The sequence below is a fragment of the Xiphophorus couchianus genome, chromosome 20 (genome assembly GCF_001444195.1).
Source record: "Xiphophorus couchianus chromosome 20, X_couchianus-1.0, whole genome shotgun sequence".
NCBI lineage: Eukaryota > Metazoa > Chordata > Actinopteri > Cyprinodontiformes > Poeciliidae > Xiphophorus > Xiphophorus couchianus.
In genome coordinates this window covers 7,984,359-8,007,519 of record NC_040247.1, presented here as the reverse complement: position 1 = coordinate 8,007,519, position 23,161 = coordinate 7,984,359, and the positions used below count along the sequence as shown (strand labels likewise).

General features: G+C 37.0%; 1 protein-coding gene across 2 annotated transcripts in view; it reads left to right on the top strand.

Moving 5' to 3' along the window:
- chd5 (chromodomain helicase DNA binding protein 5) overlaps window positions 1-23,032 on the top strand; it is a 45,138-nt gene extending 22,106 nt beyond the window's left edge. Inside the window, exons 12-40 of one of the 2 annotated variants that reach the window (XM_028003306.1) lie at window positions 98-229; window positions 419-527; window positions 1,713-1,904; window positions 2,113-2,313; window positions 2,433-2,570; window positions 2,734-2,855; window positions 3,406-3,579; window positions 3,797-3,938; window positions 4,542-4,673; window positions 4,827-4,944; window positions 5,042-5,166; window positions 5,257-5,503; window positions 6,618-6,790; window positions 7,293-7,467; window positions 8,640-8,705; window positions 8,838-8,926; window positions 9,248-9,381; window positions 11,015-11,159; window positions 12,960-13,119; window positions 13,245-13,324; window positions 13,510-13,708; window positions 13,799-13,888; window positions 14,045-14,188; window positions 15,240-15,348; window positions 15,549-15,681; window positions 15,768-15,963; window positions 17,195-17,358; window positions 18,569-18,695; window positions 19,087-23,032. In XM_028003306.1, the coding sequence (XP_027859107.1) occupies window positions 98-229; window positions 419-527; window positions 1,713-1,904; window positions 2,113-2,313; window positions 2,433-2,570; window positions 2,734-2,855; window positions 3,406-3,579; window positions 3,797-3,938; window positions 4,542-4,673; window positions 4,827-4,944; window positions 5,042-5,166; window positions 5,257-5,503; window positions 6,618-6,790; window positions 7,293-7,467; window positions 8,640-8,705; window positions 8,838-8,926; window positions 9,248-9,381; window positions 11,015-11,159; window positions 12,960-13,119; window positions 13,245-13,324; window positions 13,510-13,708; window positions 13,799-13,888; window positions 14,045-14,188; window positions 15,240-15,348; window positions 15,549-15,681; window positions 15,768-15,963; window positions 17,195-17,358; window positions 18,569-18,695; window positions 19,087-19,214 (4,144 nt within the window). In that variant the 3' untranslated portion in view covers window positions 19,215-23,032. Of the gene's footprint in view, window positions 1-97; window positions 230-418; window positions 528-1,712; window positions 1,905-2,112; window positions 2,314-2,432; window positions 2,571-2,733; window positions 2,856-3,405; window positions 3,580-3,796; window positions 3,939-4,541; window positions 4,674-4,826; window positions 4,945-5,041; window positions 5,167-5,256; window positions 5,504-6,617; window positions 6,791-7,292; window positions 7,468-8,618; window positions 8,706-8,837; window positions 8,927-9,247; window positions 9,382-11,014; window positions 11,160-12,959; window positions 13,120-13,244; window positions 13,325-13,509; window positions 13,709-13,798; window positions 13,889-14,044; window positions 14,189-15,239; window positions 15,349-15,548; window positions 15,682-15,767; window positions 15,964-17,194; window positions 17,359-18,568; window positions 18,696-19,086 lie in introns of both variants that reach the window. The other variant, XM_028003305.1, reaches the window with a different exon arrangement.
- Window positions 23,033-23,161: the final 129 nt, after the last annotated feature.

Below are 23,161 nucleotides of genomic sequence, written 5' to 3'. Positions count from 1 at the left end.
CTGTATTTAACATTGACAAGACATACTTTAAAAGAGAGATACTCTACCAAAAAATTCTGGACTCTTTAAATTTTTGTCTATGCTCGCTCTTTTTTAGTTTTGATAAAGATGGTGATGTGCATTACCTAATCAAGTGGAGAGACTTACCCTATGATCAATGCACTTGGGAGGCAGATGATTTTGACGTCCCAGAGTATGAGATCCACAAAGCTTTTTACTGGGACCACAGGTGAGTTACCCATGTTTTGTAGTAATTTTCCTAGTTAGAAAAATGTCAGAAATGGCAAAGACAGTTGCTGCTCACACAGATATTTATATCTTTAAGTCTTTTGCTCCTTATTAGCGAATCACAACTTAACTTGTGTTGTCCCATTTAGGGCATTTTGCTCAGGAGATTGTTGCTGTATTTATTTTACAGAGAGCAAATTTTAGGAGAGGACCAACGCCCTCTTGTGGTAAGAAAAGGGAAGAAACTAAAAGAGAACTACCCAAAAAGGGAAGTCCCTCCTGATGCCCCCATCATAGATGTAAGTAATACATATAAAGTGCTTTGCAAAAGTATTTTGTAACTTGTTCACATTTTGTCATGTTACACCCATGCTAATTTATGGGATACACCAACACAAAGCAGCCCATACTTGTTTAATGGAAGCAAAAATGCACACAGTTTATATGTATTCAGCTCTACTGTTTGCTGAAAAATCTTTTACTCCAGTTACATCAGAAACTATATCAACCTCCTTTAGTTATTCGTTCTACAGAAAAGCATCTCCATAATATAGTTCTGCCTCTACCATGTGTCACAGTTGGAACGATGTGTTCAGGGTAATGTGAAGTGTTAGTTTTCTGTGATATAAGGCGTCTTGAATGTCGGTCAAAGATATTTATTTTGGTCTCCTCTGATCAGAGCACTTTCTTCCATGTGTTTGCTGAGTCTCTTGCTTGTCTTATGGCAAGCTTTCTAAAAGGCTTCCTTATGCTATAGTGCACAACCATTATCTGCTCCATTGACAGATTCTCCGTCTACAGCCTCTGGATCTTCACAGCTCCTCTACAGATAAAATTGCTCTCTTGGCCTCTTCTCTAAATAAATGCTGTCCTTGGCCAGCTTGTTGGTTTATATGAGAGTCATGTTGGTTTATACTTATTTCATATACAGTTCCATTTAAACAGTACTTTATGAGATCTCCAAAGCTTGAAATGTTGTATTATTACTTAATCCTGCTTTAAACATCTCCACTACTTTATCATTGACCTGTCTGGTCTTTCTCTTTGTCTTCATAATGCAGTTTATTTTTTCTAATATTCTTTAGTAAACCTCTTTGGGTTTCATGATTACAGGTATATGTATAAAACTGGTCTCTATTGAATAATTCAGTGACTTCTGAAGGCAATTAGTTGAGCTGAACTTTAGGTTAAGGTAGCCATTTAAATGGAGCTGAATGGCAATTAATTTTATATAGTCTGGTATTTGAACAAAAAATTGTAAGCTACCTTTTACCTTCATATACAGGTTTGTGCTTCTTTGTGTGATCTAGTCATAAAAGAAATACCACTAATATACATTGAAGTTGATGCTTGTAACATGACAAAACTTGAAAAAGTTTAAGGAAGAAGTTTAAAAATACTTTTGCTAGACATTATACCAAGGATGCCAGTTTTGTTAGCATATGTCAGTTCCACAAGTCACAATTATATTTTCACACCACCAGCCAACCATCAAATTTGAGCACCAGCCCTGGTATATTAATGCCACAGGGGGAACGCTGCACCCATACCAGCTGGAAGGTCTGAATTGGTTAAGATTTTCCTGGGCTCAGGGCACAGATACCATCCTGGCAGATGAAATGGGCCTCGGAAAAACGGTTCAGACAATAGTCTTTCTCTACTCACTGTATAAGGAGGTAAGATTGTCTCTTTTTATCAAGCTCATATTCCAATCGAAACGAAATAGGCATGAGTAGTGATACTGGTCCTCGTAATATAAATGGTAATACGTGCTTGGATCTAATCAATTTGGACAGTGAGAAAAAGAAATGATAAAACCTGGTTTCCTTTTTTCTCTGGAGCACTGCAAGAGTGGCTTACTCATGTCTTTTTTCTATCTGTCAGGGCCATTCCAAGGGGCCTTTCTTGGTGAGTGCACCTCTGTCTACTATCATCAATTGGGAGAGAGAATTTGAGATGTGGGCTCCAGATTTCTATGTGGTGACTTACACCGGAGACAAAGACAGCAGGGCAATTATCAGAGAGAATGAATTCACCTTGGAAGACAGCGCAATAAAATCTGGACGCAAGGTCTTCCGGATGAAGGTGCTGTTCCTCACGCTCTGACAGAATTGGGTTGGAATAAATGAAATTGTGTATGATAAATGCTTCATAATGTATGTGCATGTTAACTAGTTGGGGATTTTCTTCATTGCTTTTTGCAGAAAGACTCTCCTATCAAGTTTCATGTGCTGCTGACATCTTACGAGCTGATCACTATAGATCAAGCCATTCTTGGCTCCATCACCTGGGCCTGCCTGGTTGTAGATGAGGCTCACAGACTGAAGAACAACCAATCAAAGGTAAGGAAGCTAGATGTTTAGGTACCTTCTGTTCTTTGTACTGGAAGCAAAAACAGCAGAAATTCACCAATTAATCATGACTTAACAAGAGAAAATACTTTAGACAGAGATTATGTGAAAGGGCAATTGAGGTTAACCATCTCACTTCATGTGTCTTGCTCAGTTTTTCAGGATTCTTAATGGGTATAAGATCTACTACAAGCTGCTGCTCACTGGTACTCCTCTGCAGAACAACCTGGAGGAGCTTTTCCATCTACTTAACTTCCTCACCCCAGACCGCTTCAAGTAAGACTTGTCTCTTCCAACCATTATCTGCTTAACAATCTTTAAGCCAGTTTGAATGCAAAGATATGGCATCTGTGTAGCATTTATGGAAAATCATAACTTTGATTTTGGCTTCTACACAGACTGCATGTCAATTGTTAAAACCATTCATGAGTCAAATATTTCAACACACAGGTAGAATATCATCATACTGTGTTGCCTCATATAATCAACAACATTACATTATATTGTTTTTCTAGCTAGATGTTGTGTTTATGCAAGCAAATCTGATGCAATCGCACAACAATTCATCGACTGTACACTTGTGTCATCGCTTCAATGAAACTGGGATGAGACAGAAAGACGGATCTTGTGTTGATCAAATGTAGGGTTGTTGAAATATTCATTCATTCATTCATCTATCTATTACCTGATCTGGTTTATGCGTGCGGGATTGGATGGGAGCCTGGTGTCGATCTCCAATGTCACTGGATAGGGTGTTGAAAAATATGTATATCTTTTAATTGCTATTTGAACTCTTGTACATTCATGTGACCTCTGATCTCTTCAGCAACCTGGAAGGCTTCCTTGAGGAGTTTGCAGATATCTCTAAAGAGGACCAGATCAAGAAGCTCCATGACCTCCTTGGACCTCACATGCTCCGGCGGCTGAAAGCTGACGTCTTCAAGAACATGCCGGCGAAGACAGAGCTCATTGTCAGAGTGGAGCTCAGTCCCATGCAGAAGTAAGCATTTTGGACAACAGATTTTATGATGAAGCCTACCAGATTTCAGTTCCAAATAATAATAATAAATAATAAATAATATAAACATTTGAAGGAAATGATATTAGATAAGAGATAAGACAAAACTTTATTATACACCATGGTGGACAGCCAGAAGTAAAGCACCTTTATTTTGTTTTGCTAATTTCAAATCTGATCAATATCTGACACCTTGCAGAAAATATTACAAGTTTATTTTGACGCGAAATTTTGAGGCTCTGAACTCCAAAGGGGGAGGAAACCAGGTGTCCCTGCTCAACATTATGATGGACCTGAAGAAGTGCTGTAACCACCCCTACCTGTTCCCTGTTGCAGCTGTGGTAAGCCACCTAACCTTCAAATAGAATTTTTCTAGCCAAAACTTGTTTAAACTGACAGTTTTTTGTCATTTTCAGGCACATAGTACAATTTTATAGCACAATCAAGTAACAATGTTACTTTTAGTTGTTATAAAAATTCTCTATGTATATCAAACATGACTTAAAAGAAACCCAACTTTATAATTTGACGCCTTGAAATTGAACTTCTGTCTCTTTAAGAAGCTCCTTCTCTTTTGGCCACTCTGCCTTCAGCATGTCATCATAGCAATAAATCTCATTGTACCGTTTACAGCCGTTCTTAGGAGAGTTGGACAGTGTAATAACATAGTATGATATACAGCTCAGAAAAGTTGATTTTACATAATAAGATAAGATAGATAAGATAAGATTTATTGTCATTGTCATCAACAGATTACAACGAGATTGAGATTTGCTCGACTCGAGCAAATCAGCTGTTGATGTAACAGTTGATTACATAAACTGTAATCAACTTTCCCTTTAAAAATGCATTATCAGTTGTATTTACAAGTAGGTTTTAATACTGATTATATTCATAAAACTCTGTATTTACTGACTAGTGCTGGGTTTTTCTATCTATTGTAGGAGGCTCCTGTTTTGCCTAATGGTTCTTATGATGGCAACCTGCTGGTGAAGTCTTCAGGAAAACTAACCCTGCTTCAAAAAATGCTGAAGAAACTCAAAGATGAAGGACACAGAGTTCTTATTTTCTCTCAGGTAACAGCCAAATAAATACTGTGATTTGGCAGGAGACCATGACATTCAGTGGCTGGCTACCTTTCGGCAGTAGTTTTACAAATCCGCTTGACAAACCAGATAAAAAATTTTCAGAATACGGTTTTATTTGATTTAAGTTGATCTTATTCACAGATGACAAAGATGTTGGATCTGCTTGAGGATTTCCTGGAGTTTGAAGGCTATAAATATGAACGTATTGATGGGGGAATTACTGGAGGCTTACGGCAGGAAGCAATTGATCGTTTCAATGGTGGGTTTTTTCTCTAGTCAAGCATTTTCCTCAGCTATGTGCCACTTTGTTACACTCTCCTGAATGAAGGTACTCTCTACTTTGTTTTGTGTAACAGCTCCAGGGGCACAGCAATTCTGCTTTTTGCTTTCAACGCGAGCCGGAGGTCTCGGCATCAATTTGGCTAGTGCAGACACCGTCATCATCTATGACTCTGACTGGAATCCACACAATGACATCCAAGTATGGCTATCTCACAACCTGCACGTTCTTGCATGCATTTAGTGGATCACTGTGTTCTTCAGTTTTAATCAATCCTTTTAATTACTCTAGGCTTTTAGCAGAGCCCACCGAATTGGCCAAAACAAGAAGGTGATGATTTATCGTTTTGTGACTCGGGGATCTGTGGAGGAGAGAATCACTCAGGTGGCAAAGAGAAAAATGATGTTGACTCACCTGGTGGTGAGGCCCGGCCTGGGCTCCAAAACTGGTTCCATGTCCAAGCAAGAACTGGACGACATCCTCAAGTTTGGAACTGAGGAGCTTTTTAAGGATGAGATGGAAGCAGCACGAACCATGGGTACATGTGTTTTTCTACCATCTACATTCACATTTGTGAAGTCAGACACAAATGTGATTTGGTTTCAGAGTCCTTAAAGTTTCAGAAATGAAGGACTGTGTATTTTGATAAGTGGCACACAGGTATCTGCACTTGTTAAAATTGAATTTTTTTCATGGAGTAAAAAATGATAAATCACTTCTAATTGTTTTCCACATATAATTTGAGATTAGTATTCCACAATTTTATCAAATAACTAAAAAAAGAAAAAAGTGGACCAAAATACAATTGCCTCAACTTCAATATTTAGTCTTCTATGGTAGGAACCTTTAAGCATCCCACTTTTTGACTTAGTATTTGTCTTTTCTGCTTTGCCAAACCTTTCTAAATCTATCGTAAGTGGGAAAACATCTTTTGCTCAAAGAACCTTTTAGCTATGTTTGGCTCTTAACTTTAGCTAGACCAGTCCAAAATCTTACTTTTCCACCCATGAAATCAATCTTCTGTTGAATTATATGATTATTGAACTCACAATGCAAATGAACAAATGCAGGAAAAAAAACTAACACAGTTTCACTTTATTTTAGTTTCACTATAATTGATAGAAGGCGCGAACTCAAGAAAACTGAAAACTAAAATCTTCTACACAGTCAGTTTAAGGATTTGCGCATTTATTTCACCCAGTTATTGCAGTTTTTCTCAAGGTTCTTTCTCATAACTTTGCTTGTATTTTCATTTAAACTATAGCATAGCAAATTTTATGTAGGCAATGTCAACAATAGTTCAGGAAAATGTAACCTGAAGTAAACTAAAGTACACTTATTTTGTTGAACTTCTGAAAACATTTTAGAAAACCACCCTGATACAAGACCTTCTGAATGAGACACTAGATTTTTATGTATGTATTTCTAGACATACCAGAGTACTGTTATTAGACCACTAAACTAGTTTTTTCTATTGAGAAATCTCTTTACATAAATCTCCATAAATTAATAAATCTACAGAACACAATCAAAAAATCTTTTAAAAGTTTTCTCCTGGTGTTCAAAAACTTTTATTTGAAACATAGTTGATACATTTTTGTCTCATTTAGAATGACCCCTTTTACAACTAATCAACACTTTCCCCTTGCCAGGAGATAACAAAGATGGTGAGGAGGGCAACGTCATTCACTACGATGACGATGCCATTTCAAAGCTACTGGACCGCAGCCAAGATGCCACCGAGGACACAGAGATACAGAACATGAACGAGTACCTGAGCTCGTTCAAGGTGGCGCAGTATGTGGTGAAAGAAGAAGATGAAGAGGTGAGAACCTAACTTTAGTCTTCATCCTCAGAATACCTGTTGGGAATCTTTGGAAGACCATGAAAAAGGTTCAGAAGTACAGTGTTAAGCTGTAGCCAGTAAGCTCAGTATATCAAGACAAAGCAAAACGTAGTGTTAAAGATGTTCTGTCATCTTTATATATAAATGTTTCTGTAAAAGTATTATTTCATCTGGAGCATCTTGCAGTATTTGATGATGATATGACAGAATAAGTGTTGACTTAAGATTCTTTATCAACACTGTAAAATACGTAACTGCAGCAAAAAATATAATCAACAGTTATTGGTAAAGGAATTATTTTATATGCCTTTATAGAGGCAAACAGGCTAACTTACTCTTCAGTTTGCATAATTATAATTGCATATTGAAAAAAGAAATCCAGGATACCTAGCAACACAAGCACAGAAAATTCTTGTTTGAATTCAACTTAGTGGCCAGATTTTAATTTGCTTTGCTGATGTTTGTGTCCATCAATGATCAGGAGGAGGTAGAGCGAGAAATCATCAAGCAAGAGGAGAATGTGGACCCAGATTACTGGGAAAAGCTCCTCCGCCATCATTATGAGCAGCAGCAGGAGGACCTGGCCCGAAATCTGGGAAAAGGCAAACGCATTCGGAAGCAGGTCAACTACAACGACGCGACTCAGGAGGACCAAGGTAGGCTGCGCCAGCTGAAAGCACACAAAACCATATGTCATAAGGCATATGTCAGGCATATGGCTGTAAGACTCTGCTAAAATGTGTTAACTTCTTAAAATGTAGAAAACTGTTTTCTGGTAGTATAATGTAAAAAAGCATGTTTAATACCTGTTAAAGGTTACTTTTATAAAGTATTTTAATCTGACAAACAAGCCTCATCAGAATGTATATTCTAACATATTGAAAATCACTGGGCAACGCTAGTGAGCTCATGTTTTCATCTTGTGTGAAGATATTCACCATGTCCCTGTACAAATTTTCCTACTGCCTCTAGAGGGAGTATAAGTCCATCCAGCTGATAAATGTTTTATTTTCAGTTGGTGCAGCAGAGCTGTTTGCCTGAATAAAATGGGAACAATTAAATGTTTTTTACCTATTGCAATATTTATTTTTTTCTACAAAAAATAAAAAAGTTAATTAAAAAAAGATACCAGATTTTCATTTTATTGTTATTCAAAGAATATCTGAGTTTGACATCTAAGCAGAGAAACCATTTCCTAATTCGAGTGGCAGGAGGAATCATGTTTTCCATTGGATTTTATTGTTTTGCTACCAATTCAAGTCAGTTCATGCTGCTTGATAGCCCCTTAAAGGCCCCTCTGCAGGCACAGAAAACCCTTCTTTATTTGCAGTCTTAAAGCTGCATTCATAATTTTTTCTTACTGTTTTAAGAACTCTTTATTAGCTCATCATGAAGATTAAGACTGCATGTCTGAACTTGACCCTTTTATACCTCATAAAGATGATGATATTTTAGAGGAGCACAACTGAGGTGAGGCTTTTAAGCTAACTTCCAAATCTAACAGAATTATGACCCAATTTGGAACCATTGTCTTGTGTCTCATTATATAATAATAAAATAAACCCCAGAATTTTGTGTTTTCTCAAAAAATTCCAGTTGTTCCTGTAGATCTTTATGAGTGCAATTTACAAAATCAGCTGCAGCAAAGATGCTGTCTGAGTTAAAGTAAGTTCTCTACAGCTGTGCTGTGTGCATGTATGCCCAGCTGTACGAGTGGTCTGTAGTAATCTGCAGTGCCATGGCGCCCTCAGGTGGCCACCAACAGAAGCGAACGCAATGTACTGTTTTTCTTTGATGTGTTGCTCAGAATGGCAGGATGATCTTTCAGACAATCAATCGGAGTATTCCGTGGGGTCCGAAGATGAGGACGAAGATTTTGAAGAGAGGCCCGAAGGTAAGCAGCTACGCGAACTTTTCTGCTTTTTTCTGCTTACCCTCCCTTTGAAACACTGCATCACTCACATTATTGCTAAATATGTAAGCATATGAATACAGCTTTTTAACTTTGAATTTTGATCATTTGTAGGTGGACGCAGGCAGTCTCGTCGACAACTTAAGAATGAGAAAGACAAACCTCTACCCCCCTTACTGGCACGTGTTGGAGGCAGTATAGAGGTATTTCATTAGTTCCCTTTTGATTTGTGCTCCAGATCCAGAATTTCAGTCATTTCCGTTGAATTATGGGCTTTTTTGGAGTCAGAGACTTTTGAGAAGCTCCTCAGGATTTATCAGTTCCCTCTTCACTGAGAATGAAACAGTCACAGTAACATAAAGCAGTGTGCTATATCATACCATGTTATAAAGGTCAGGCTATCTCTGTGTGTATGGGACGATATCTCTAACTCGGGCTGCTCTCCTGACTTTTTGGCTCCATGCCCTGCGTCTTTCTCCGTCCAGTATGTGTTTACACCATTTTCTCCTTATCGCTATCTCAAGGTCCTTGGGTTCAACACTCGCCAGAGGAAAGCTTTCCTCAATGCCATCATGCGCTGGGGCATGCCTCCTCAGGATGCTTTCAACTCGCACTGGCTGGTCCGGGACCTTAGAGGGAAGAGCGAGCGCGAGTTTAGGTGATGCCCTACAATTGTTTGTATTTTTCTGTGACATGCAGACGACAGGTATTTTATCAAACAGCTCTACCATGTTAGAGAGGGTTTCTAGAAAACATGAGAGGCCATTATAGGATGTTATTTTCACTTCTGAGTTTGTGATTTAGTAAATGTTACTACAACTGTTTGTAGCAGTGATGCAGTGCTTGTATGGCTATATCTATAATATCTGGAAAAGTGTTCTTACACATTAGAGTATACACATCACTTTCAAATCACAACCTTCAATATGTTTGTGGGAGTTTTATGTAATAAACCAACACAAACTTGTACATGACTTAAAGTTTAAGAAAAGTTATGTACTTTTCTAATTTATTTGCATTTTAATCTGATATGTCATGTATTTGTAGTCAGACCCTTTTTATTCACTACCCCAAAATAAAATCCAGTTTAAAGAATTGTCTACAGAATTCACATAACTAGTAAATAAATTATTATGCATGTATAATTTCCATTCTCTATAAATGTTCTCTGAGAGTTTTAGTTATTTTTTAGAGAACATCAGTGAGCAACAAGCATCATGATGACCAAGACACACACCAGAAATGATAAAGTTGGGAGGAAGTTTAAAACAGGGCTGTAAAAAATAGCTTTGAATAATTAATGAACAAACCACCCAAAACCAGAAATAGCATGGCACAACTGCAAACCTGTCAAATCATGGCCATTGATTTAAAATGGCAAGGTACTGAGAGCTGTGATCAGAGAAGCAACCACTAAGTTCATAGTAACTTTGGCATAGTTTCATCAATCCACAGCTTTGGCTGGAGAATCTGCACAACACACAATTTTAAACATAGTGGTGACAGCATCATTCTAGTGGAGAGTTTTCTACAAGAGGTACAAAAAACTAGTTGGAGTTGACAGAGACAACAATTAATTTAAATACAGGGTAATCCTTGAGGAAAAACCTTCATGTTACCATGGACAAATCAAAATCCAAACCTAAATCCAACTGAACATTTGTGGCAATACTTGAAAGTTGCTGCTTATACAGACCCCTGTCCAATCTGTGTGTTTAATCTATTTACCAAAGAATATAAAATATTTTTAGACTCTTTAGATGTTCAGATATTGCAAAAGACAGCTGTAATTCCAGCAGAAGATTAATTTCATTTGTCGGACAAATAAAATTATAATATGTATTTTCAGTATTGTAGTTTATTCAAAATAAACAACTTAATTTAGTGAGCTTTTTAAAATTATTCTTTCATATAACTAATTTCAAGGAATTTAAAAAAATATATAGCAACAAGGCAGTTCAAAGAGTTTCACATCATAAAAACACAAAAATACATAAAAAGTAATAGAACACTCATTTAACAATTCAAACATTATATTTTGCCAAGTACTGTCATTACGCATCAAAATGTTGTGTAATTTTCTGAAATTAGAAATAAAATCTTGTTGAGTTTCTTGAATCTAGAGGTAGTATTGACGTGGTCTGAAGCTTCTTATTTCCTCTTCTGCTTATTAATTCTTATTCCAACACTACATCTCCTGCTGCAACCTCAGCTTTTTATAACTATTCTACCTGTTTGTGTAGTTATCTCTCTTGCCGCTAACAGTTGAAGTGTGTGTCTCTGTGTACCAGGGCCTATGTGTCTCTGTTTATGAGACATTTATGTGAGCCAGGTGCAGACGGAGCAGAGACCTTTGCGGATGGAGTCCCCCGTGAGGGCCTGTCTCGACAGCATGTTCTCACCAGGATCGGAGTCATGTCGCTTGTCAGGAAAAAGGTACCGGTTGTTAAACCCCAGAAATCTTCTCCGTAGAACACCAAGTCCTGTGTTGGAACACTGTGGGATTAGGAAAAAGTAGGTCAGCATATCTACGCAGAAGAAAATGCACAGAGAAAAAAAAAAAGGTTGTTGGGGTATAAACTCTCCCCTGAAAGAAAGATGTTAGTTTTGTTTGCCGTGTTCACACTTGAGAGATGGGAATAGCTTTGTAGGTAAAGTCCTGGCAAACACTGTTTTTCTATTATTTTTTCTTCAGACAAGTAATATTCTTATTTGAAGCACCAATGAAATCTGCGCTGCCATTACCTCTAAGTTAATTACTTCTGTAAATATTGTTTAATGATTGCATCTCAGGTGTTGAAAAACTTACAAATAATCTTTGATTGACTAATTGTATTTGATAAATTAAATTGTTGATTATTAACTGCCTTTATTATTTTTTTGAAGTTCAGAATTGTAATTTTACAATGTTGCTATGTGCAATTGTTGCAGAAAAATGTTTTCTTTTCATCAGTGCAGTGAAAATAAGTTTTATTTTAGTTTATATTAGAAATTATGCTTTTTGGTCTGTTTTTCTTTTTGATTTAACAGCTGGCAAATTATTTTTATTTATTTATATTTTTTAGCTTAGTTACAGCTAATTAGCGTCAGTGACTTCTGGCAGGGATCTTATCTTAAGAGATTAGTAAAGATGTGGTTGATCTCATGTCCTATCTAAAAACAAGAAACTTGTCAGTTTTTAATTAATTTCTTTTTCTCAATTATAGAGTTGAACAAAAGGTTAGCCTGAATGTATTTGTGATACAAAGGTCATAAAGAAACTTGCAATGGCTTCCAAGGAGCCAAACAGATTGTTTTGTAATCTTTTAATGTGTTTTTCATCAGTGGGTTCTCCAACCTTTCAAAAATATTTCTCTTGACTTCAGCTGTTTTTTTTTTACAATGTTTGGATCCATTCCCTTATCTAGGCATGCCAGTAGTGCAATATAGGATTATGATATGTCTAAGAGTGGAACAGAATACTCTTTAAAAAATCCCAGCAATGATCTGACTAGCAACCTCAGAGATACAATTACATGGAATTGTTTAATAATACTGTCATAGTCAAAAGATATTAGAGGACATTGAGTGATAATATCAAAAAAAGTGACAAAAAAAAACCCATTCCTTTTACAACTGACAAGTACTAAAATGCAAGTGTGCCTGCAGCCAAAACAAAACTTCGAAAGACAAACAGAAAACCTGATAAAATACCAATCAAGACCACTTTAAAGTAATGCAAAAAGGTCTGGGACCACGGAGGCAAAATATCAAAACATGAGGGATGACGCAAGAATTCTGCAGTCACAGTGAGTGCAGAACTTTCTAAAATGTGTTGCTTCAGTAACTGCATGCATGAATGTTGAAATAAATGATGCTTACTGCTGTAAAGCAAAAGTACTGAAGAGCCACAGCTGATATTTCCTAGGCAGAACATGCCATCTGCACTTTCTGATATCTGTGGTACAAGCCTTTGGTGTTTGGTAAATATGCAGATCTTTTTCAGCTCACCAGATAAGGATAATCTTCCTAAAAATGTTATTTGAATGTTCGTAACAGAAAATTATTGCTGGGTAGGTTTGAACTCAGGAGGGGCTGGTGCAGCTGTCTACAGGCAAAATTAAACCAGTGAGTCTGTAAGGCTCAGAGGAGTTCCTCCTAATCCCTCACTTGAAGAAAGTAGGGCATCCCTTGGAACTGTCGGATTTTCATTATCACGTTAAGGCAATATTATTATTATTGTTTTTTTAACTTTAGGTGCAGGAGTTTGAACATGTAAATGGGAAGCTGAGCTCTCCAGATCTGATTCCCATTGGAATGGAGCTGAAGAAACTGACTGAAAGTGTGTCTTCAGATCCCAACACCCCAGTGCCAGCCAGCCCTGTTGCTACACAGCCCAGCACCCCCGTCCCACCAGGTTGGAACAGAGTCTCTGCAGTGGTCATGTTTTATTTTTCTTTGACTGTGTGATTGCGGTTCTTAAACACAGAACAAAACTATAAGACAAAAAGCTATGTTGTGATTTTTTGGGGGGGGCTGTAGAGAAAGCTGAGTCTTTGGTACGAAATGCTGAAGATAAGGAGACTACAGAGACAGATGGAAAGAAACTATCTGAGCAGGAAGTGAGTCTTCTTTTCTCCCACTCTTCTGCTATATTGTCTACATTCTTAAAAGTCATCACATTTTTGTATAAGTCATCTTAACATCCTATGGACCTTGTTCTTTCACTCCAAAGCACCTTTGAAGTTGTGTCTGCCCTCTCCCAACTGTCCTTATTCCCCTTCTGTTGCATCTATTGCCCCCACAGCAAGCTCCCATTGCAGAGCTAGCATCTGCACCTGAGAAGGCTGCTGACAGTGATGAGACGAAGGCAACCTCAGAAGAGAAAACAGGAGATGAGAGGAACAGAACCAAATCCCCCATGACAAAGGCCGAGCCACCTGCCTACCCAAAAGAGTCTGCTTTCAAGCCGGCAGAGCTGCCATCTAGTCATACCTCACCTAAGAGTGAGTGGTGCATGATTCATGCACTGCGAAATTATTCATCTGCGAAGGCTGGGCTTTGTATGTTTAATCTTTTGTTTCTTATATCCTCAGCGGACCCCTGCAAAGAAGCCGAGAAGTCCTCTGAAAAAGGAGAGGCTGGTTCTCCTCGGGAAAAAACTGAAGACAAAGAAAATAAGCCAGGTACACAGTGTCTGAGATGAATTCTCAAATAAAGCAAGTACAAAAGACACAAAAGCAGGGCTCCTCTAGGAAACAACTGTCTGTTTGTAGTGCATGTAGTCACATTATATGGATATCTCTTATGAAAACATCTTGTCTTTTATATAACTATCGCAGATGATGTGAAGAGTGAAGATGCATTAGAGGGTCGATTGAACGGAGACAAAGACACTCTTGATGAGCTGGATGAGAGCAGAAGAGAGGACAAAAATGGATTCAAAGCCAAGTTCATGTTTAATATCGCAGATGGAGGTTTTACGGGTAAGAAATTGAACGAGACTGTGTCAAGCATGGTGTAAAAAATGTCTGCAGATTGAGTTTGCTTGACTGTGTTGAATCTTCCCCTAAAAAAACCTATATATTTTAATGTTGGATTTTATTTATAAAAATAAACACAACTCCAACAGTACATTTTACTTCAACAATCTAATAAAAGATTGATTAAACTGTCAAATAATTTGCTAATTTTTATATAAGTTAAAAAAATAACAGTCACAACTAACAATAAATAGGATTTCTTTATTTAACAAGTTTGCCCAAATTTTGCTAAAACATCATATGCAACTATTAATACACCGGTCACTCCTTCTATTAGTTGCAAATAAATCTGAATGTATATTTAAAATGGCTGGATAAATTTCTTCTGGTGTAGATGCCACCAGCTAGTAAATCTTAGCGCTCATCTGGTTTTCTGAATCAAATGTGTTTCAATAAAATTGACTCTACATTTACTAAATGCTGGCCATCTCTTATATTTGTAGTTTGTGTCATTTTTGTACTGACCATGCTTAAACAGGGACATTTTGTACAGATGGCAGAAAGTACAAAGCTTGGTATGCTTTACACACAACAGCAGAACAGTGCACCAGGTGGTAGGCAATGCAAAATAGGAGGATAATACTTTATTTTACAATTACATTGTTTTGAATAACACCGATGGCACTTATTAGGTTTAGAGGTTGGAGGATTTATTAGGCAGTTAGTGAACTAATGGTGTTCAATATTGATGTGCTAAAAGTCATTTTTTCTATGCTACAGGTTAAAAATCTCTCACATTATGTTATGTTGCTTTTAAAAGTCAAGACAATTTACATCAGTTTCTTTGACTAAATATTTTCTGATTTTCTTTACATGCCTCAGTTTTACGTCTTAATGTTCAACTGATGTTTTCATTTAAATGACATGCTGAAGAAACATTGGTTTCCTATTAATCCTTTTTGAAGTCTAGATTTTTTCCAGTGATGTGAGCAGTTTGAATCTTTGTTTGTGTTTGTCTGAAAGAAAATGTCTGTTTTTACTGTCATGCTGTCAGAGTTGCACACCCTGTGGCAAACCGAGGAGCGAGCGGCTCTTTCGTCTGGAAAAATGCATGACATCTGGCATCGTCGCCATGACTACTGGCTGCTTGCTGGCATCGTAACGTATCCTTTCACATGTCAGAGCCGAATGCTCTGCATCTCGCAAATTAACATAATTACCTATGACAGGAAGGAGCTGCCTTGGAAGAAGGCGGGTATTTTCAGATTGTTATGAGTGATATGCAAGTTTTTCCACACAGCCATGAACTTGCTTTTATTTGAAGTGTTCCTGTCTGTTTTTCTTGACTGGGACTTTCTATCAGACATGGCTATGCTCGCTGGCAAGACATTCAGAATGATCCCCGATATGCTATTCTGAATGAGCCATTCAAAACAGAGATGCACAAGGGGAACTACTTGGAGATGAAGAACAAGTTCCTGGCGCGGCGCTTTAAGGCAGTTTACAGCCTTTATTTGAAAAAAGAATCTAAACTTTTCAAAGGTTTTTCTTGTTTTTATGTGCTACTATTTTCTCTCTGCAGTTGTTGGAACAGGCATTGGTGATTGAGGAGCAGTTGCGACGGGCAGCTTACCTCAACATGACCCAGGACCCCAGTCACCCTGCCATGGCTCTCAATACGCGCTTTGCTGAGGTGGAATGTTTGGCCGAGTCCCACCAACACCTCTCCAAAGAGTCTCTGGCTGGGAACAAGCCTGCCAATGCTGTGCTTCACAAAGGTGTGTGGTCCTGCTCCAAAAACCGCAACATTGGTGACTCAGGAGCTCTTTTTTTAATTATAAAAAACTGATAAAGTAAACAAGTTCTGTATATTTTTTGAGAGGCAGAATTATCTAAAAATATTTTTATATCACTTAGATTTGAAAGCCTAATCATTTAACAATTGATCCACCTACTTATTGACAACAAGTGAAACATATTTTGAGTCCATTTGAAACTGTTTTTGTCATTGTTTTCGTGTAAAAATGCGGACAGTGCATTAAAATACTCAAAATGAGCTGATTTCACATTAATAAAACAGGTTAATTTTTTCCATCCAGACAGACAGAAAAACGGGCTGGCAAAGGAAGTGCACACAGATGTTTCCATATCTCTGTTCTCTAAAAAAAAACAAAAACAGGCGGGCAGCAAAGATCCTGTTTCACACAGTGGTTTCACTTCATGTTACTTTGACTGAGCATAGAAAAAGGCTCACAGTGATTAATGGGATGAAAGTTTAGGGAGAGGCCAAACACTTAATCAAAGTGAGGCATTAAAGCATTTTGTTTGAAAATTATGTGTCTATGACACTAATGGGTTTATCTGCCAGAAACATAATATACTTGCATGGTGCTGATTGGATGTGCCCTTTTTATGGGACTTTCAGTTCTTGGTGGTTTATGGTTTAAAATTCTGTGTAAAGCAATTAATTGTTTTTTATGGACCTAAACATTGAATAATGTTTTTCTAAGATTTTATATTAATCTTTCTGCCTGACTTTTTTTCATTTACTTAAATAACCACACCTCCCACTGGCCAAAGTCAAGGTCAGGTTTTTTTATATCGCACTTTACCAACAACTTATGCTGCACAGAGTGCTTTACACACCATAATGCAACTAAAAACCTAAAATGCCTGACTATAGTGGAAGTGAAGTACAATATTCAATAATAATAATAATAAAAAACAATAGGAGAATAAAAAGAGCAACAAAAAATTAAAATGTCTAGGTAAACATTTGTAAAAGCCAAACATGCGCCTTCAGTAGAGACATTTTCCAGTGTTTGTGCAGATTTAATATTTAATGGCAGACTATTCAAGATTCTAGTGCCTGCTACATAGAATGCTCTGTCACCACAGGATTTAGGTTCAAATCTTGGACTAGGTGGTATCACTTCTGAACTGAACATTTCTTCTGTAAGAAGGGGCTCGATTGCAAAAAGCTTACTGTGTATTTTCATGCTGCTGCAGTGCTGAACCAGCTAGAGGAACTTCTGAGTGACATGAAAGCAGATGTGACACGACTTCCCAACATGCTGTCCAGAATCCCACCAGTGTCGGCTCGTTTGCAAATGTCGGAAAGGAGCATCCTGAGCCGCCTCACCAGCAGAGGCAGCGAACCTCCACCACAGCAGGTGAGATGACGGTTTGAAAGAAAATAGTCAGATTGCTTTAAAAATGGATACTGTTTCCTATTGTCTACCTTTCTTGGCTTCCCTTAACAGTTAAATACTCTAATTACTCCAAATAGATAGAGTAGAAACAACAGAGTCAAAGCAGCTTCATAAATAAAAATAATACTACCATGCATTTTCTAAATCCCAGCCATTAAAAAAATAAAAATAAGTCTGTTACAAGCCAGCTACAATACTAAAGGTTAATCAGAGCCATTACTAGAGAACCCAAAAATAATAAGTAAACAAAAATAGCATTATGTAAAAAAAAAAATACAACTAACAAGCTATTTAATTTTTACATTTTAATGTGTTAAAATTGACATAATTAATTAAGTGAAATTAATTAATTAATTAGTTTTAATGAATAAAGACTCCAAAGCTTATACAAAGTGACTCAGTACCAGACAGGGTAAAAACAGGAGCATGGGGTGTTGAGTGGGAATAGGTGCAATTGCTAAATGAATATGGAACAGCTGCTGAAGAGTTTCATCTGATGGGGGCTTTATGGTCCAATGTCAAAAGTCACAATCAACTCAAGAACACGTGTTATGGAGACAACAGGAAGTTAATAGAACACAGTGCAATAGAGAAACCAGATCACCAAAATATAACAGGAACTACAACTCAAATCGGAGCTTAAACCAACACAAAAAACTAAAGTTTGAGCATGACATCCTTCATCTTATGACAAAAAGGGAATTACAAAAATCCACTCATATTGTTTTCTTTCATCACTAAGCTCAACATTTTTCTCCCTAAGGATTAAATAAAAATTGATTTGTCTCATTGTTTTCTTCTCTAGTGTCGCATCTTAGCAGAGTTTAAGTGTTTGTTTTGATTCACTGCTATTTAACGGGTTATTTTGTAAAGTAGGACAAAATAGCTTGTCTTGTCTGACATTGATGTTTTGTTGCCATTTTTCTCTTTGTCATTTTGACACACCTTATTAGCAGTTTTTATTAATGTGTGTTCCTCCTTCAGAAAGTCAATTTATCTGGAAGAAAAATACAGTTCTGGTAACATTGATGAGATGCAGTTATTCATACTGTGTACTTGCAGCTTCAACATGCAAAGATGATTGACCTCTTGTTTTTCTCTGATAAATCATTCATATAACCTTGCAGCTTACAGCGAGATAATCCATTTTTCTTGTGTTTTGTTTTTTCAGCCTTTTAGCCAGGGAGGCTTTGGCTGCTCTCAGATGTACAGCAGCGGTTTTGGTGGGGGATTCAGAGGACCAGGCGGACAGCCTATGGTCAACTACAGCCAGATGCCCCTTGGACCTTACGTCAGCGGTAACAGGCAACACTCACTGTAACTCATAGTGACATAGTGCAAGAGGGACATAGCTGCTGCCACAAGCAATGCAAACTAATTTACTGTGAAAGATAACACTTGTATAAAGAAACAGATGTTAAAAGCAATCATTTTAACAGATTAGAAAAGTGTCATAAATGCAAAACATTACTGTTTCTCACTTCTCAGTATCTATATTGTATTGGCATTTTTGTCCATCTTAATCTGATTAATTGCTGGATCTGACTTTAGTGCCCAGAAGCTTCTACAGTTTAAACAAGAAATTCAGTGGAAAAATGCAACCAAGCTATTTTTGTACTCTTTGTGCTGAAGATGTCTTTTTAAATTCTAAATGCAAGTAACTAAAGATTGAAGTATTTCCTTCCTCAGTGTCATCCAATGGCCCCCCGCCTCCTACAAGCCATTTGGACAAGAAATCACTTGACTCGTTCAGAGACGGGGCCACGCCTGAACTCAAGTCAGGCAAAGCCAGTGATGTCATCTGTATTGAGGACTAGACCAGTTCTGTATAATTGACCTGAGGTCAGAAACTCCCAGGGATGGAATCTGAATGGATGACTGCTCCCCTTGTCTTATGCTACATCCTTCATTTTTTTCCCTCCTATCTCATAATCTGCTAACTGAAGCTCAGCTATGAGTGGATAAGGCAATTAACTTTTTCATCCGTATACATGTATCTATCAAAAAAAGTTGCACTTTTATCTTTCAAGGATCCTATAGAGGTGTTTCAGTAACTATTTGCTTTATTTGTAGAAAAACTGAGAATCAGGAGGGAAGATGAAGCGTTTTTTTTTAGAAGAGGACTTTGGAAGGTCTGCACTATAAAGTAAAACTCAATCAAGTCAAGAGTCAGATGCTCTTTATTGGAGCTCGTCTTTATCTTTTAATGTAAGTTTTATTTATTTAATTTTCGCAAGCTGTGACTTTGTAAATTTGCTTGCAACCCCTTGCTTTTCTGGATTTGCCAACCCCTTTACACTGTGACTGTGCTGCTCTGAAGCTTGTTCTATGTGAAGAGGAGAGAAATTCAGTTGTTGTTTGACTCGATAGTTTTCGAACATGAGTATCTTCAAAGTTACTGTACATGAACATGTGTTTTTATCCTTTATGTTATAGAATATTGGTGATCGAGGAAATCAAAACCTTTACCATGTACTGTATGCTTTTGCAAAAAGTTTATCTGAATCCTGTGAAGACTGCCACCTGCTGGTAACTTTGAGAAAGTAGTTCTTGCTGAACGTGTCGCTACTTCTAGCTGCATCACCTTTCAAGAGTGGCATCTTCTGCTGTGCATATTAGGAGACTGGAATTTATTTTACATCACGAAGATCTAATGAAAGTGAAAATAACAACAACAGCTAAAACAGATGTTCAGGTCTAAGCATTATTCATAAAAATCCAGCCAAAAAAAATGTAAGTTACAGAAGATTTTTCATTTTAAATTGTTTTGTACTGGAAACAGTTTGTGACTTTTTGTTTGAATGTCAATGTTGCTTGTAGTGCTACACCCACATAAACCACAGTGGGACCATAAACTGGAACATTTTTGCTAGGCCTTTCTCTTCAGACCAAGTGAGAGTAAGAACTAACAAGTTTCATTTTCTCTTTTATGTCCAAGAACTTTCCTTCTTCCCTTTTTAACAAAAACACATGCTTATGTCTCATTGTCACATTCAGCTCATGTTAGGATCTGAGTTTTTGTATTCTTCTATTTAAGTTGTAATAAAAACAGATGCATAAACTTACTTGATGCCATTATAAGGGAATAACCCACTCTTTGATGCAGTGTCTTTTCTTTGCTGAGGCACAGATTGTAAAAGAGGTGGTGCCACAGTCTAAAGTTGCATGTGTTCTCATTCCAATTTTAAAGGACCAGGGTTGCACATTGTTACTCTGTGCAGTTTTTTGTTTGTTTTTACTGTTTGTTCTGTTTGTGTTGCTATCTTTTTATTTGACTCGTAAAATGTGTTTGGAGCATTGGATTTAACAGAAAACAGTGATTTTTGTTGCTAATCTTATTATAAACTGAATATATTAACCCTTGTGACTGCTTAGGGACCCTTGCTTACCCGAGAAACCAAGGAAAATCTGAATTCATATTGGATATTTTGCACCAATTAAACACATAATGAGAAAGACACCTTCATAGTTTCATAATCGAATTATCTGCTGAATTTGTCTGAGCTGGGTATATGTTTTGTGCACAATTGTAACTAGATTACAGAGTAGTTGGCTTTTTCTGTGGTTGCGTGTGAATACAACATTGAACTTACCCTCTGCTCTGCAGTGTGGCAAAAAAATAATATTAAGAATGAATACTGTAATGGGTAATCCATGGTACTGTTAAAGACGGTGGGCTTAAAAATCCAGCCAAAAAAATTTAGAGATGAACCCCAAATAAAGCTCTGCTTAGGGTCTCATACTTACTTGGAACTACCCTGGTTGAACCACAGTGGTGCCCCCAAAATATTTGCCTAGATTTATTTAACTCATTTATGTATTTATTTATTTCATTTTGCATTTATGCATTGATGGAAGAAGATGTCTGGTTGCCCTTTTTTGAATTGAGTATAACTTATTAAACGGGTTGGAGGTTTCTGCTGGTGCAGTCAATGGGGTGGCAAGAAATTTTCCGGGGTGGCCAAGGCCACCCTGGCCACCCTCTGGGTCACCACTGTTGAACCAAAGAAACATCTGAAATACACAAGAAATTGGTCATTAAAGGCTGATATTACAAAACCACTTCATGAAAGCTTCTTTTGCCTACACTGTTGGCACGCTTCTTTTTTAATGAAGATTCTTGTTTGCTGTAGTTTCATAATTGAAAGTGATCAGACTTCATCTATAAGGCTGGATTCATGCAGGCCACTTTAGGACACAAAATCTTGGAGTCTCAAGCCATGCTGTTGTAAAATGGGTGATAATGAATCTTCTACTCTCAAAATTTTATTTTAAGCTAGACGTGAAATGAATTGATTGATATTTTTGTTTTTGAATTGCATATCAGTTTTGTCTTTACATTGTAGAACTAAAGAAAAATATTTCAGAATTTTGTCTTAAATAACCTGGCTGACATGTTACAGCCATATTGCTGTGCTTTGGCCTTGTTTTGGTGGCACTTCAAACCTGTGTTTGCTTTTTTTTTGTACCATTTGGCTCCATAGATGATGAAACCACTAACCTCCAAAAAGTCTTCTACACTTTCCTCTGCAGTTTAAGCTCAAAATTTGTAAGTATAAAAAATATGTATGTTGATTTTTTTGCGTTGCTGAATTCCAGTCTTACAAATTTCAAAAACACTAACATTGAAGAAATCTGTAAGGGGGCAAATACTTTTATACAAAATTGTGTTTGTCTTTTTTTCTCTTTTTCCAAAGTGCAGTGTATCTTCGTTTCTGTCACTAATTCCTAACTTAAATGGCTTTCTACCAGTGAAAAGATTGTTATATGAAATTGATCCCAAGTATTTTTAATCCTCGATTGGTAAATTTAATAATTACCTGAGGATGCTTGTTTTTCTTTCTTCAGTCAGATTATATACTTTCAGCATTTTTACCCAAAAATCTCTCAACTTGCTTTGGCTGGAAACTCAATTAATTTTGCAGACATTATAATTTTGACACTGTCATGTGATGTATCTGGAAATGCATCAAATCAGTTTTCGTGGAATGTTTCTAGGTGCTTCTTGTTGTCATCTGTGTTTTTGCTCATTCCATCAAATACTTGACCATGACATGTATTAGGCTATTAACAGATAGGACCTCAGAACTTGTAAATACTTGAACGATTTTTCAGAATGAAGCTCGTATCATATAGATTTCTTTTTCTATTTGTAAAAAAAAAAAACATGAATGTCCACTGAATCGTGTTGCCATAGAACTGCTATGTGCACGACATGTGCTCATCAATCAAATTTAAGTCTTTTTCCTCTGGAGTGGTGACATCAAACACAATATTTCAATGAAATGCAATCAAACTGAAGTCAGTATGAATGTACTGTCCGTTTAAAAGACTTCAGTCTAATATAAAGATGTTAACAAACAATGTATGTATTCCTTATTATGATGGCTTTAAAAGCTAATAAAAGACCCTGATAAAAGGCACCTTTGTTGCAGTAAATGCACAGCATGTGAAGCGTCTGACGGTTCACTTTCCAGGGGTGGCAGCATGTCTTTACAGACAATGAGCTCCAAGCAGTGTTATGGTTATGGATAATTGTGCTGTATGGCAATTGAATCAAAAAGTGAAATTGTCATCTTTTTATTTGTATTCTGTGTATTTGTTCAATGTGTTTTAGTAAATACTCTGGACAAGACGGCTCAGTGTGTGATCATTTCTTGCTTTGGAGTTTTTCTGGCAGACAAATGTAAAGGCATGTACATGAATAATTGAGCTTGAGCTGAGAAGGACTTTTCATTTAATTAAAGCAATCAAAAATTCGAAC